We start from the raw sequence: 16,308 nt of genomic DNA on the forward strand, positions 1-16,308 counted from the left end.
GGGCCATCAGGAAAAAAGGTTGAGCACCGCTGCTCTCAACGATGTTCCACACACACACATGAAAACATTTAAATTGTTTCCATGTAAGTTCAGTTGAGCCTCCAAAGTCTCACACGGTAACTTCCTATATGGAGGGTATTAATTTCACACTTGGAAAAAAAAATGTGAACAAAGGGTTTTATTTCTTATAAATACAAAGCACATTCAAGGAATAAGACCCGCCCCTTCCAGAGGGGATGCATCCAGTGTACACTTGGGACAGTCAACAATTTGTGCAAATGAGCGGTCAAGTCAGTAGACATTCAATAATTTACAGTCTGACCCTTTGCTCAAACAAATTCAAATATTCAACTCTACACAACAATAAGCATGAAGTATAACGTGACGCCAGGTTCAGTTCAGAACCTGTGGATTTGTAAAACCTGAGCTTGAACATTTAGATATGCAACACAGGGCCAGTCATGTGGTCCTTGGGGGCTACCTGCTGCCCCCCTTCTCTAGTTAAACTCGTGGATGACAGGACTGGCAGAGGAGTAGAGCTTTCTCTTTACCAGCTTGTACTCTGGTCTCAGCTTTAACGCTTTACTGCTCTCAAAGATGTGCTTGAGTGGTGGCCAGCTGTCATTCGTGTCCGCCTTAAACACGACCGACAGCTCAAATGTCGGGGTGACACTCGAGTCGGGAAAAATGGAGCCCAAAGACTTGAGGCCATTCTTGGTGTCCACATAGAGCCTGATGGAGGCGCCCCGCAGCCCGCACGGCTCATCCGTGGAGGAGCGCAGCACATCGCGACCGACCCGGGCGGTCATCTGGCGGGGGAGAAGCAGCACCTTGCAGTGGAGCACGGAAACCTTGGCCTCCGTTAGGCAGCGCTCTATGTGACGCGTCAAATCTTGTTGAAGGACTCTCTCTTCCTGCTCCAAACCAGCATCCATGTTGGGAGCTGTGAAGGACAGCAGAAAGAGCTTTTCTTAGTTGAATACATTGAAAAAGATAAAAGTATACAGTGAACCCATGCTGTAGCGCTGGTTTGAAAGTGATCTTTAGCTGAGAAGTCCTCATTTAGATTGGGGACTTGCAATGGGGTAAAGCTGTAAAAGGAAAAATAATAATAATACGCTCCATCTGTAATGCACTCCCTGCGATAAACAGGTTCACTGTGTCTGCATATTGTTCTTACATTCCAATATACATTGCTGAGAATCACCAGAAGAGAAATTCAACTGGTCAGCATGACATCGGCTGATTCAAGAAACGCACCACTTGCATCAGAAAGCGTCGCTTGGTGCTTCTTCTGCGACATGAACTAGTTCGATCAGCCCCCACCGCAAGTTATTTGTACAAGTTTGTATACTTACAAAGTGAAGGGTTGTCGGGCTCGTGGCAACTGTCTACGCTTCCCCGTCGAAGCAAAGGGCCTTCTCTTTTTTCTTGACGCAGCGACGAGAGCCTGAAAAAGTACGTTCCCATCACGTCCGTGATGCTTTCTTCCTCTCCCAAGACGGGCACTTTCTTTCCAAAGAGAAGAGCCGCGGTATAGACCATCTCGATTCCTGTGTGTACAACTCCGGTATCTCGTCCGGACGTTGACTTTCTTTCTTCTCCATGTATTGATGAGCGGCGTCAAGTCTGGACATACGCGGATGAGAGCGTACGAGTTTTGTAGCGGAGGAGTTGGTTGCATCAGCTGAACTCGCGCGTGTGGGCGGGGCTTAGAGCTTTCGAACGTTCCCGAAACGTCTCACACAATTTCTCCGGACGTTTCGGTCGCCAGGTTGAAGGAAGTGGCACCTAATATAATCTGGTTCAGCAACAGTGTACCTTAAAAAAAACGCCACCTGGAAATGAAAAAGAAAATTAGCAAAACTTAAATACACAAACACCATGTGAGTAAAAACTTTGACGACCGCTTATTTCTGCGCGTAAAACAAATTGTGAGACATCGTGGACACCGCGAGTGAATACAGTGATGCAAGTTGCATCATGCAACGATCCAAATGTAGAAAATAAACAAAAGGATTTGTGTGCTGGTTAACGGGTGCTCTTCGTGATGGGGGGTGATTTTAATACGTTTTTTTGGGCGGTGGGGGCTTGACTTTACAGCATAGAAGATATATCAAACTACAACGTAGACTGGACACTTACTGAGATATTTTATTTTCACCACATAGTTTGCTGTGTTTGCAAATACTATTTAGCATCTGTGAATCAAATATTTCCGCATGAGAAAATAAGCCTTCAATTAAAGTTAATAAGGTAAGAAAAAAGGCACGTAGTGTGAGTGTGTGTGTGTGTGCGTGCGCGCGGGTGTGTTTGGATGGATGTTTAAAACCTTTTGGCGGACTGGCTTTATGGAAGAAAAAAACTACGATTCAACATGTTGACTTGTGACACATACAGATACATTTTTGTTTGTCCTGGATAAAAACCTTTAATGACATCCCATTTTAAGATGCTTGTCTTTAAACCGTAATGATCAGACAACAATGTTACAGTGTATTTTCACAGCTGTTTTGTTTTGTTTTGTTTTTCAAATGTGGCAACTGTGTGGTAATGGAATTGCCATTTTAGTTGCAATTTGCTTCCAAACAAGCGGTGGCGAGGCTGCGATCACCTGACCTCGACGGGTCCAGACTCGTGATGTGAGCCCTGCCTTACTCACAGTTGAGTAACACCTTACTCATTCATTCATTAATCCCTTGAGATGTGTTTTATGTTAGATCTCGATTATATTCATGAAAATGGTCTTCTCATAATAATTGTCTTTCAGGTCACTCCACATCTGCCACTGTCACATTTGTAACACGACAACTTCAAAAAACGCATAGTAAGGAAAATGAGTAACTTGCCTAACATTTCTAACTGTGCAATCATGAAAAGACAATATGGAAAGCACTAGACTGCTGAGTCACCGGCTCTGAAAATGTTCCTCCTTCGACATCATGGGTTCTTAACGAAGATGAAGTGAAAAGTTGTTTTCCTCAGAGAAAATGACAAAGTGCAAGAACACGGCGTAATCAGGACTGTGACTTAGTGGTCTGATACGATTGTCAATGTACCATTTGATAATCAGGAATATAAATCATCATCAACCAATCAAGCGTTATTATGAGAGCACTTTTCACTCAAACAGTTGGAACTCGCCACTGTGAACGGCGGGGTAAAAAGATGCACCCACTCACCCAACAAATGATTGATGCAGAAATGTCTTGAATGAAAAATAAAACAAAACCCAGCTGTGACTGCCGGAAGATAAACACGTTCATCAAGGCTTGCATAAAGGTTCTTAGGTTTGTTGTTAAAGATATGAGCTGTGCTTCTATCATCAGGGAGGATTTTCCACAGGCTTGGACCTTCAACTTATAAAACTCAGTCTTGTTGAATGAATGAAATCAACCAGTTTTATGTATTTTAAACATTTTTTTAAATGTGCCTGTGAATATTCAAATGTACTCACGAGGCAATGAATGGGATTTTTTTTAAACATAAGCAAAAGGATCACAGGTGAGCATCATACATTTCCAGCATTTAAGAGAAAAAAATGCAGATCTCCATTTAATAAATTTTCTCTTTTCTTATCCGTTGAAATATAGAAATATATTCTGAAAAGGAGACTCAAACGTCCAAAGCTCCAATGATCCTATATCTCAAAGAGAAGGATTAAACTGGCTTGTTTAGTTCAACCCGGAAGACTAGCTTGTTAGAATAACATTAGCTTGTCAGCTGACGTCACCTGCTTACAATGCCATTGGTGGAGAACAAGTCTGACCTGTCTCAATCGTCACCCAAATTGAGGTGAACTCATCCATTTGCATCTTAGGGTTTGTTTATTTACAAAAACACATGCACACAACAAAGCACCCGATTTGCAAGAAACAAAACTGTTCAGTTAGATACCTGCTCATAATTTGTATTAAAATGTCACTTTTTCCTGGCTGTAGTCATTCATTTCAGTCCTGCTTCGGAAAGGTTCACCAACTATGGCAGGGGCCAAGGACATCAGGTGTTTCGCAGATGGGTAGCGGCTTAAGTCAAGGACCTTGGCAGTCAGAGCCACGGCTACAGAAGCTGGTTCAGAGGACATGTTATGTCACTTCTCTGGAAAAAAAAAAAAGATCCTGAGCTGCTCCCGCACGCCAATCACGCCTGGTGGTGATTGGCGGGCTGTAAAAAGGAATACATATATAGGGTGTCCTAAAAAATGTATACACAATTTAGCAGCTGATAACTCAATTATTTATTCTTTCTTTATAGACTGAATCAAATCAAATCATTGAATCAAATGATGGTAGCCAGACTTGACTTTGAAGAAAGGAAATTTAATCTAAAATGCTACTGGAAGTATGAAAATGCAGTAGAAGTGCAAAGACAATTTAGGAGGGAGTTTAACAAAACACCACCAACACGAGTTACCGTCACTCGAATTAGAGCTAGGTTTGAAGCTGGTGGAACTGTTCACGACATCCATAGGAAGTGTTCCGCAAGACCATGTCCATCGACAAGCCCCACAAAAGAAGAAAGATTACTGGAATCATTTCAACGAAGTGCAAGAAAGTCTTTGCGAAAAGTTAGTCGTGAGGTAGCCATGATGTGTGCCACTCCATTGCTTCGCATTGTCAGCAGTGTCTGGAACAGAAGGGACATTAGTTTGAGAACATGCAATAACAAGACAATAGAATGATATTCATTAATTAACGGTACAAGCAATGTTGATTTTTTTTCTATAATCTAAATTGTGTACCGGATGCAAATACCCCCCAACTCCCCCAAAACGATTAAATATGAATTTCTTTTCTCATGTTTCAGCAACAACAATAAATATAAAGACATTGACCTCATTGTTCCAATACTTTTGAAAGGGCGACTACATACTTTTCCTTTATAAAATGTCAGGAAACGCTTCGTTCCCAAGTGATACAAAAGTGAATTTTGCGTACTGCATTCTAAGTCCCTTTGACTGTGAGCTGATAAACTGAACAGTAACATCCCCAAAGAGCCTTAACATGTTTGGTTGAGAGACAGTTTGGGCTATTTGCTCAGTGACTTGTCTTTGTACGGTCAAAGATAGGATGTGAGGTGATTCCAATAAATGATTTACTTGGACAAAAATAGTTGTCATGTTTAGTGAAATTCAACAGAAATATTAAAAAGATAAACTAGTGAAACAGGCCTGGACAAATGATGGTAGCCATAGAAAAATAATTTCACCATAGGGACATTCTCGATGGGCGGAGCTGTGGGTGACTAGTTAGCACATCCGCCTCACAGCGCAGAGGTGCAGGGTTCGATTCCGGCTTTGGCCTTCCTGTGTGGAGTTTGCATGTTCTCCCTGTGCCTGCGTGGGTTTTCCCCGGGTACTCCCTTTTCTTCCACAGTCCAAAACATACATGGTAGGTTAATGGATCACTTTAATTTGTTCCAAGGTGTGGTTGTGAGTGCAAATTGTAAATGCTTGACGTGCGATTGGCTGGGAAGCAGTTCAGGGTGTGCCCCACTGACTCCCCAAAGACAGCTGGGATAGGCTCCAGATCGCCACTTCCCCTGTTAGGATACGAGGGTCAGATTATGGATCAATGGATGTCTCTTCCACTGTCAGAAAGAATGTCTTAATTATTTCCTGAAACATTGAATGCACTTACACTGAATGGTGCGTTGAATTTACACAATTTAATTTTGTCAAGTGGTTCGAAGAAAAAAAAGAAAATCCATACCTATCTGACCTCATCCATATTTCTACGCCTGTCCGCTCTCTTCGTTCCTCCTCCTCTGTCCTCCTCTCTGTCCCCCCTGCTCGCCTCGTCACCATGGGAAATAGAGCCTTCAGTCGCTCTGCTCCCCAGCTTTGGAACTCACTCCCAGCTGACCTTCGTAATTCAGACTCATTAACACATTTCAAATCCAGCCTCAAAACACACCTGTTTAGACAAGCCTATTCACTCGGACAATAAAGCTATTAGTTTATTTATTTATTTATTTTTATTGTATTTTTTTCTTATCTTATTTGATGTTGTTTTTAACATTGTACTCGTGATTTTAACTACTTGTTGTAAGGTGTCCTTGAGTTTCTAGAAAGGCGCCCACAAATAATATGTATTATTATTATTATTATTATTATTATTATTATTATTATTATTATTATTATTATTAAAATGAAATGGAATAAAAAAACGGGGATGTTTTTTTCGCAGTACTGTTTTGTTTTGTTTGCTATACTATATCATGTGACCATGTTTTACAGGTAGATGGCGCTGTTACTTTGCTTTACTAACCTGATCCTTCATGGCCAAATTATTGCTTTTGACCAGGTGGTGAGGATATTGCTGAAAGTCTGTCGCCTATCAAGATCAAGACAATAATGCTCAGTTATGAATTACACCGTCAGAGAGGTATTCATTGAACAATGTGATTGTGTTTGAGTTTACCTTTCTACTGGTGTAGAACTAAACTGCAAATTGGTGTATCATGCTGACTGTTTAATATTTTTGTTTTCTGATTAAACTCCAGTAGTTTGCAACTTTATTAGACTGTCCTCGATATAAAGACTGCAAATTCTTTCTCAAAGCCTGTCCATTTCAAATGAAATAACATTCAAATAAAAAAAATATATAGCAGTTGTCCTCATTGGGGCCGCCTGGAGCCCACCCTATGAACACATGCATGTTTTTGGAATGTGGATGGAAGCCAGAACACGCAGAAAAAAATCTCACTGAACATGTAAACTCCACACAGGAATAAGCAGATATTTTAAACACGAAAACACAATTGGTAATTTATACTTGTGACCCTGTTTTCCTTGGTTGAATCAGACAGGGACTGGACTCCTCGGCCACATCGCCCCACAACACATCCATTTACACCCGTAGGATGGCAGGCAAGCATTTGAAATATAACAGTACTTTTATAATATAAGGTACTCATTTTCCTTACTATGCGTTTTATGAAGTCGCCGTGTAGCAAATGTGACAGTGGAAGTTGTGGAGTAGTGATGGGTTCATGAGGCTTCATGAGGCGTGTCGACACAGACACACTGTTGATACTGTGCTGATACTGTGTCTCTGACCACTGCCACATGCTGCAGCCAACCCACTTGGCCAACCCTGCAGCCAACCCACTTGGCAGACTGAACTGACTGATTGATGATGAAGTGTCTACAAAATTCACATCCATGTATTCATATTGATTCATTCAAAGTTTGTTTCTTGTTTATTGAAAAACTTATATAAAAAGGAGTAGTACTAGATAATATATGAGTTGATCATTTTTCACGACAGAAATGAAAATGTCTTCATATCAACGTTTTTACCTTTATGTGTGCTGTACTTATTTATTTTTATAACTTTAGGTTTGTATGTACATGCTCATTCCAGCACATTTATGTCGATTTTCTCATATTTATAATGGACACAGCATTTCATTGATACAATTAATACATTTATCAATGTAATTCTGATGTATTTACTATATTTTATAAATGTATTCATTTTTATGAGCTTAATTCTGATTTGGGTAGTTTTCTTGTGCTCCTCTCTTGAATTAGTTTTTCAACTACGCCAGCGAGTTACTATGTTTCAATAATGTGAAAATCATGTGAATGAGGATATTTGTGGGCTTTGTCTTCACACATTTTTATTTAGAAAAACAAGATACTCCAGGGTGGCCCGGTAGTCCAGTGGTTAGCACGTCGGCTTCACAGTGCAGAGGTTTGATTCCAGCTCTCAATACAGCCAGATTCCGGAGCATTTGGACATTTTAAAAAATATGTATGCATTATATAAAAATTTCAAAATTCCTAGTCTCACCCCCCCCTCGGGCGGTGTCCGTCCCTCATTCAGCTCAGGTCCTCTACCAGAGGCCAGGAAGCTTGAGGGTTCTGCGCAGTATCCTTGCTGTTCCCAGCACTGCACATTTCTGGACTGAGATGTCCGATGTTGTTCCTGGGATCTGTTGCAACCACTCATCTAGTTTGGGGGTCACTGCCCCGAGTGCTCCGACCACCACAAGCATGACTGTCACCTTTACCTTCCAGGCTCTCTCCAGCTCCTCTCTGAGCCCTTGGTATTTCTCGAGTTTCTCATGTTCCTTCTTTTTGATGTTTCCATCACTTGGCACCGCTACATCCACTACAACGGCTTTCCTCTGCCCTTTATCTATGATCACGATATCCGGTTGGTTCGCCATTACCATCTTGTCAGTCTGGATCTGGAGGTCCCACAGGATCTTCGCTCTGTTATTCTCCACCACCTTTGGAGGTGTTTCCCATTTTGACCTTGGGGTTTCCAGTCCAGACCTTTCCAGACCTTATTATTCCTGCAGGGAATCACTGCATCTGATCACTGGCAGGGCAAAGCTGTTTATTGCCCGGGTCTTATTCTTGCCATTGAGCTGGCTTCTTAGGACTTGCCTCACTCGCGGAGGTATTTGGCCGGAGCCGCTTTCCTTGTTGCCAGTTCGAGGTTGCCATTGGCTTGTGGTATACCGAGGTACTTGTAGCTGTCCTCAATGTCTGCTATTGTTCCATTGTATTGGGAACTTCATTCTCATGCTTTGCCCGATAATGCCTCAGCATGGTGGAGGTGCTTTTGTTGGCATATGATAAGTCGACCCTTTCAAATTGGACATTTCACCTGCAATAAAATGTGAATAGTAACTAAGAGTTACCTTGAAATGAATTTGAATTAGAATGGTCAATAATGTCAATAATCTGAGAGGCACTTGGTGAGAGAAAGAGATTTGACATACCCTATTATCCAGGAGATCAAAATAGTCCCACACGGTGGATAATTTGCGTTTCTGCTCCATAATAGGCAAGGCACGAAGTTCGTGTCACGAACTTTGACAAGCGAGCGAGAGTGAGGTCTGGCTTGTTTCGGCAGGCGGCATCGTGTCGCCAGACGCACTTCCTTATAAACACTGTGTGGCGAGCTTTTACTCCGTCGACGCCCCCAGCCCTGAGTGACGCAGCCTGGACTGTAATTCCATATGCTGCTAATTTAGCGCAGGTATGGCATAAACCTTAAAGCGGATGGTGGTTTGATACCTGCAGTACATCAAGCACGGAGCGCTTCGATCGGTCGGTAAAGGCCCTCGTTATCGAGGGATGCGGCCCCCAGGACAAGGCGATGGCTCCTGATGCTTGTGTCTCCGATGACTGTGGAGGCCCAGTCTTCCCCGGAAGCCCCGCCCGCAGGATTGACAGAAGTGGGTTGGGGGGCCGGGCGGTTGCCGGGCCCTCTCCTTCCTCCGCGCTCGCCGGTGCTCCTCCGCAGCGACGCGTCGAGTCTCGAGGATCCGGACCCCGCCCCGCACAGCCCCACTGCCAATCAAAGTGACCCTTCAGTTTGGTAGCGTAGAGTGATTCAGTGCTCCTGGACAGGGGTGACGTGGTGGATGACCGCGGCGATGTAGAGGCAGAACAACGTCGGCGCCACCGTGCAGCCCTGTTTGACTCCGGTCCGAACCGGGAATGGGGGAGTCATTTCACCCTGAGTCAGGACGCAACCCTTCATGCCGTCGTGAAACATCCGGATGAGGGTTATGAATTTGGGGGGGCAGCCTTGACGTTCCAGCACTTTCCAGAGTGCTGCTCGGGACACAGAATCAAACGCTTTGGCCAGATCATAAAAGATGGCGTGGAACTGCCTCCGCTGCTCCCGGCACTTCTCCAGGAGCTGTCTGGCGCAGAACACCATGTCCGCGGTTCCCCTTCCTGGACGGAAGCCCGCCTGGGACTCCGGAAGAACCCGCTCAGCGAGACAGGTGAGTCGGCCTGCCAGTATACGACAGATGAGTTTTCCAGCAGTTGACAGCAGGGAAATTCCACGATAGTTTCCACAGTCCAGTTTGTCGCCCTTCATGAATATTGTGACGATGACGGAGTCCTTCAGTTCCCCAGGCACCGTCTCCTCGGCCCAGCATTGAAGGATGAAGGTGTGGAGGCCGGTGAGGAGATGTGCCACCCCAGCTTGTAAAAGTTCTATGGGGATGTCGTCGACTCGAGCAGCTTTGTTCTTCTTCATCCTTCTCAGGGCTCCGGAGATCTACCGGAGAGTCGGCAGCTCCGTCATCCAGTGTTGCACGGGGAACTGGGGGACAGGATCGAGGAAGCCGTCTATTGCGCATGTCGGACGGTTCAGGAGCTCCATGAAATGCTCCTTCCATCGCTGGTGATTATCCTCCTTTTCCTGCAGGATTGTGCCGTCCTTTGCCTTCACAGCCATTGGAGCACTGTGAGACGGACCGATGATCTTCCTCGTTGTTTCGAAGAAGGATCTAGTATCGTGACGGTCAGCAAAACTCTGCATTTGGTGGGCAAAGTTAACCCACCATTGATTTTGGATCCTCCGGATCTCTTTCTGTGCTTCACTCTTGGCCTTCCGGTAGGCTTCTTCAAGTCTCTTGGAGGAAACGCAGTTCTGCCATGCAATGCGAGCCTGTCTCTTTCTTGAAATCAGAGGCTCACGACACGGAGCGCATAGATTAAGGTTCTCTGTGTTATGTTTCGATCTGGTTATGTTCGGTTTTGATTCCTCATGTGCCCTTTTTTCGTAACCAATTAGCTCCCTCAACCCTTTGTGTGTTGTACAGGTGTTTCTCGTTGTCTCGTCACTTAGCTTGTATTTAGTTCCCTGAGTTTCTACCAGTCTTTGTTGGGTCATGGTTAGCTGTAAGTATGTGAGCATACGTGTGCTCCTGTCATGTTGTGTTTCCTGTTATAGTTTGGTTTGATACTTGTGATTTCCAGGCATTTTTTTGAGTACTTCGACTTTGTGTTTTTTCCATTGTACTCCTGTGTGTATTTTTTGTTAAATACATTTTGGTCAATCCACCCTGCTCCTCCCTGCCTCCCTGCTTTTTGGGGTCCTACAACTACCATCACGGAAAACGTGACACTCTGGTTCGCTTTCATTCATTCAATTCGTAATTCAGTCCGCATGGATTAGGAATGAACAGTTCATTATGAACTGGAGTACAGCACATTTCATTCTGTGAGGTTCAGCTCTTTTGTTCCTCTGTTACTCGACAGGGAACTATTGTTTGCAAGTCTTGCAGTGTAAGGCTTGCAAACAATAGTGACACTGTTTTACACTGTAAGGCTTGCAAATGAAGCACTGTCAAGTTAGAAATGTCTTCCTACGTTTTCCTAAAAATAATATTGTGCTCAAAATCCAACTTTTCATTTGATAACCGCTGTTTAAAATGATTGATATACTTCAAGGATTGTTAGTGATGCGGCAGCAGCAGTCTCGGTAGGCCAAGTTAAAGGACAAAGGCAGGCTTTGGGCCATATTTGACCCCCTAGATGTCTGAAATTGCCATCCCTCATGGACTCTGCACACCAAGAATGTCACAACACATCACCTCTCAGCGGGAGCCACCTGACACCCTTTTGAAGATGTCAGGCAAAAGCAAATGGCATCCCCCGCAAATGCGCATCACCTTCTTATGTAGGATGCCCATATATTTAGAACAAAAGCTACAGACAGACTTGGCTCCCTTAAATATTTGTGGTTCATATCTTGAAGAGTGTGTCGAGATGTGTCAGAAAAAGGTCCGAAGCTAATGTCTCTAAAGATGTATTCTAAAGCCAGTCCACAAACTAGGAGCGTTTCCCTAATGTCAGCCAGACGATCAACCGGCACATCTATAAGGAGACCTTGCAGCCTTCGCTTTGTTCAGTGCACAAGATGAGGTGAAAGTCGTGGCAGGACAACTCGTGGCTGCTTCATGGCAAAGTGTCTTCTAACAATGCCTGACTTGCTCAGTTCCTGGCCAAGACAGGCATTGCCTTGCTGGAGCAAACTCCCTAAGCACATGACCTGACACTGTGTGATTTCCCATGTGGACTGTTTTGAAGATGTTTGCAAAATCAAAGCGGCTGCGACGACGGAGCTGCGGAGAATCTTTGACGAATTCTTTTAGGAGTGTATGAAGGTGTGGCAGAAAAGGCTGGAAAACTGCAGTAGACTGCAGAGTAGGGGTGGGCAAACCACGGCTCGCGGGCCAAATCCGGCCCGTTGGTCTTTTTAATCCGGCCCGCCGAAGGTTGGTACACAATTAAGGTTCGCTGTCAATGACTGCAATCATTTCATTTGGACTTGTAATGACAGGCACTTCAATGCCAGGTGGCACAGTTACTTGAAGTTGCAGAGCATAGGGAGGAAGGGGGAGACGATACGGAAGCCCGCAGTAGCGCCAAGTCAAGCAAATCCCGTCTGATACGACGGAATAATGTACTCTTAAAGTCTGAAAAACGTGCCAAAAAATGCAAAATGCTGCTTTTTAAATAAAGAAATCCAATTAATATTATGTTGAATTTAGTTCACTCTTTTGATCCGGCCCTCCATAATATTTTCTGGTTCTCATGTGGCCCTATGCAAAAAATAATTGCTCACCCCTGCTCCAGAGGGAGTACTTGGAATAGTGAAATATTGTTTTGTACTTTTTTATGACACACCTCATAGACCTCTGAACTGTGTGGGGATATAGGAATTATATTTTTACAGCCTAAAATGCATCACCAAGATTTCAATTTGGTGCCTACCTGATCATGTGCTTGCATTTCATTTCTACAATTAGTTCCAGTTCCCAAGTGGAAGAGGATATTTGTGGCTCTGGAAGTAGATCAAATGGCATCAGCTGCAATTTGCTCAGCGCATCTCATGTTGATAAACGTCGACTCGAATGTTGTCAGTGAAGCTCATCATGAGGACATCTGTTGTACAAATAGACTCTCATCCCAGCATCAAACCTTAATTGATTCACGTTTGTTTGTTCTCTCCTCCCAAAGACTCGAAAATAAGCGACATTTCTGGGTCATTGCCAGTCAGGGAAGAAGGAGGTTCTTCCCAGTTCTGGAGAAACAACAAACAGATGCTGACATCGGAAATAAAGGAAGCACAGTGGTGCCTTAAAATATGAGTGACCCAACTTTTATACAGGCTATCTCACTCTCTCTCGCTCGCTTTCTGTCTCTCTCTCTCTCTTCTTTTTGTTCCTCTCCGTTTGGTTATACTGTCAAACTAGACACAAAGAATTCCAGTGTGTATTCAAAATAGCCACATAGCGTCACTTTGTCACTTTTAGTCTGCTTCCATCTATCCATTGTCTAATCCTTTGATCCTCACAAGGTTCGCGGTCGTTCTGGAGCGTATCCCAGCTGTCTTCGGGCAGTTGTGTCCACCCTGAACTGGTTGCCAGCCAATCGCAGGGTATACATAGACCAACAACCATTTGTGCTCACAATCACACTTGGAGTGTTCAATCAGCCTGCCATGCATGTTTTTGGAATGTGAGGAGGAAACCAGAGGACCCGGATAAAACCCACGCAGGCACATGGAGAACTCCACACAGGAAGACCGCAGCCGGAATCGAACCCTGCACCTCTCTGCACTGTGAGGCCGACATGCTCCCCATTTTTCTGGGGTTTTCTCCAGGTGGTATGGTGTCCTCCCACATTCCCAAAACATGTGTGCAAGGTCAACGCATGACTCTAAATTGTCCCTTGGTGTGACTGTGAGCGCGAATGGTTGTTGGTCTTTGTGTGCCTTGCGATCGGCTGGCAGCCAGTTCAGGTTGTCCCCTTCCTACTGCCCGAAGACAGCTGGGATGAGCTCCAGCACAACCCGCGACCCTTGTGAGGATCAGAGAATTAGAAAATGGATGGCTGGATGGAGGGGACATGGAGTTTGCAATGTTTCATCTCCAGGAACAAAAGGCCAAGGATTGATACCAAAGTTTCATGCATATTTTATTCAAGAGTAAAAAAAGTGGATCGTCCCAGGGGCATGCTTATAGTGTTGGTGATTGGAGAGTTGAAAACCAAAAGAGTGAGCAAGAGAAGGGAAAGAAAAGACAGCGAGAGAAAGCGAGAAAGAGAGGGAAAAGAAACCGTGGCACAGTCGCAATGGCATGGCATGCGGTTGCCAGGGGCACATGGTTTCACCTCTCCCACCCAAAGAATCACAGCAAGATCGACCAAGGAGAAACGGAACATAAAAAGCAACAATCGGAGCGAGAGAGAGAGAGAGAGAGAGAGAGAGAGAGGAGAGAGAGATTAAATATTAAGAATTATGTTTGTAATAAATATAAGCATTGAACCATAAATATCAATAACCAGAAATGAAGATGTATGCAAGTACACAGTTCTTTAAATTGTCACAGCAACACGGCGTACTGTGTTAAAATGTGTCTTGCTGCTGTGAACTGCACATTTTTTTTGGTTTTGTTTTTCTACTTTTTTTTTTTTTTAAACCATGCAATCATGCTTTTGGCTGCCCAATCGCCTGTGCCTCTGTATATTGGGTGGTCATTCAATACCAATTCGTATTTCATTAGAAACGATTCCTGTACATTGACAAAGAACAAAATATGGGCTGCGGACTCCACACCTTTGATTCAAAGTGTTCCGTCATTCTGGACAGCGCTAAAAGAAACGGGAAGGCGGTGATGATAAGAACTGGGAAGAAAAGTCAACCTAACATCACACAAAGTGAATACAAAATATTCAAATTGACATGATGAGCAAACTGTGTCATTTCTCCTCACATTAGCCAGAAAAACAGAAGAAAAAAAACTCTTACTATGATGAAACACAGAGCACAAATATATAATTCACATTACAGTATTATCAAATAACTTAACTGTGCATGCACCGATGCGTTAATATAAATGCTTTATAAAGATGTTTTTCCTCGGACTTCTTTTCTTGAAGAATTTGTGTCTTCCGTAAAATAGAATTTCCTGCTATTCAGGCCAGAGATTATTGGCCATCACTGCTATTTGGTAGCAAGAGGGTTGCGGAAAGGGAATTAATTTTGAATGACTTCACATTTCAACCAGCGTCCTCTCACAAACATGAAGCAATCCGTTACTGCTCAACTGCATCTTGCATCAGGTGTGCAATATAAACGTTCCAAGTATGCTATTTACATACCAAAGCTCAGGAGAGATACTTCATCACAGCCTAGTTTCCGACATTTTTTTTTCTCCCCGAGAGCTAGTTAGCCTGAGACCAGAGGGGGTGAGTGGCCCTCCACTCTTAATTGGGTGGAGGTCTTGTGCTACAAAAGCAAATGGGAATGTTCTCCCCACAATAACAGACGAGGGCTCAGATCAGGCTGCGATTATCTTTGCGCATCTTTGTTGGATAAGCCACCGCTCGTCCCCCCCTCCCCCCTCTATCTTGGTGAACGGCACATTTGTCAAACATAACTGCATGGACACTATTAAAGCATATCATCCTTCCCATAAAAACATCACTTTTTATACATTTGGTTCCACTTCTCGCGTTTTGCTGCAAACAGGAACAAGACTCTCTGAAGCTTCCGATGGCCGCACCTTGACCCCATTCGCTCCTCGTCAACGCGACTCATTCCATCGACGCGGCCGCATGACGCTGACGCTGTGCACCCACTGGTGATCGCCGACATGCACAGTGAATAGTCGCCTCTCTCGTTCTGCTCATTTTGTAGTTCCTTTCCTCTTTCTTGCCGTGGGTACAAGGGAGTGGTAGTTCTCTAAATAGAGAAGACTTCCTAAAGTCCGGCCACACTCGAGCCTTAACGTACAGCGAAAAACAAGGAGTAGATACCGGTAATCATATGAGTGTGCGTATGTTTTGTATGTGTGAAATATGCGTTTGTGTGTAATGCTTTTGCGTATCGAGTCTGAGTATGTACAGATTATCGTTCAGGATGGTGCTATACGAGGGTTGAAACTGCAGGAACTGCGTCTGGCCGTGTGACAGTACGCATCCAATCACTGTATATTGCTGTTGCTATCCGTCCCATTGGGCTCTCCCATATTCATGCGGCCCATGGACAGGCCCACACTGTTGATGGCGTCACGCCGCGGCGGCATTCTCTCGTTGATTCGGTCCAGACCTTTGGCCTCCTCAAAACTGCTGATCCGATGCTGTGGGGAGAAGCCTCGGATGGCTGCGAAGACAAGCAGACGCACAAACAGTGCATATGCAATTATTATCTGGACGTTTGAAAGAAATGCCTGTATCCAAACTCTTGAAAGAAAACCCCTCTTGACTGAATGTCAGTCCAGCTCGAGTCTAATCTAATTGGCAGAACCTTTTAATGCTTTCGTTCAATACCAGTCGGGACAAGCAGATTATTTAGTCCTGTCTATCTCCGGAAGCTTTCGGTTTGGATAAACAGAATCTAGTCATACTGCGCTTGTTCTTCTCGCAGTATCTACACACATCAGGCAGCGTTTATCTGTTGTTCTCCATGCTGAGCCCGGATTAGCTGGAGGACCTAACCACTGATCCTAGATCAGCAAAGCCCTTTGGAGGGCGAG

The 16,308-nt window shown here is 44.2% G+C and overlaps 2 protein-coding genes and 1 long non-coding RNA gene across 4 annotated transcripts in view; 1 reads left to right on the top strand and 2 right to left on the bottom strand.

The window, feature by feature from the left end:
• Positions 1 to 163: 163 nt before the first annotated feature.
• Positions 164 to 1,673, bottom strand: si:ch211-39i2.2 (DNA damage-inducible transcript 4-like protein-like). The gene is made up of 2 exons (XM_052071705.1): positions 1,359 to 1,673; positions 164 to 943 (listed from the first exon to the last, which is right to left on the bottom strand). The coding sequence occupies exons 1-2, from the start codon at positions 1,543 to 1,545 to the stop codon at positions 498 to 500; spliced, it is 633 nt and encodes a 210-aa protein (XP_051927665.1). The 5' UTR covers positions 1,546 to 1,673; the 3' UTR covers positions 164 to 497.
• Positions 1,674 to 1,754: 81 nt separating this feature from the next.
• Positions 1,755 to 3,931, top strand: LOC127604608 (uncharacterized). The gene is made up of 3 exons (XR_007963372.1): positions 1,755 to 1,886; positions 2,572 to 2,663; positions 2,771 to 3,931. It is a non-coding gene; the product is annotated as an uncharacterized LOC127604608 (long non-coding RNA).
• Positions 3,932 to 13,722: 9,791 nt separating this feature from the next.
• The window catches only part of LOC127604483 (protein phosphatase 3 catalytic subunit alpha-like), a 39,967-nt gene continuing 37,381 nt past the window's right edge, over positions 13,723 to 16,308 (bottom strand). For both annotated transcript variants that reach the window (XM_052071580.1, XM_052071573.1), the window contains one exon: positions 13,723 to 15,935. In XM_052071580.1, coding sequence (XP_051927540.1) covers positions 15,757 to 15,935 — 179 coding nt within the window. In that variant the 3' untranslated portion in view covers positions 13,723 to 15,756. The remainder of the gene's footprint in view (positions 15,936 to 16,308) is intronic.

Source organism: Hippocampus zosterae, chromosome 1 (genome assembly GCF_025434085.1).
Source record: "Hippocampus zosterae strain Florida chromosome 1, ASM2543408v3, whole genome shotgun sequence".
Taxonomy (NCBI): Eukaryota; Metazoa; Chordata; class Actinopteri; order Syngnathiformes; family Syngnathidae; genus Hippocampus; species Hippocampus zosterae.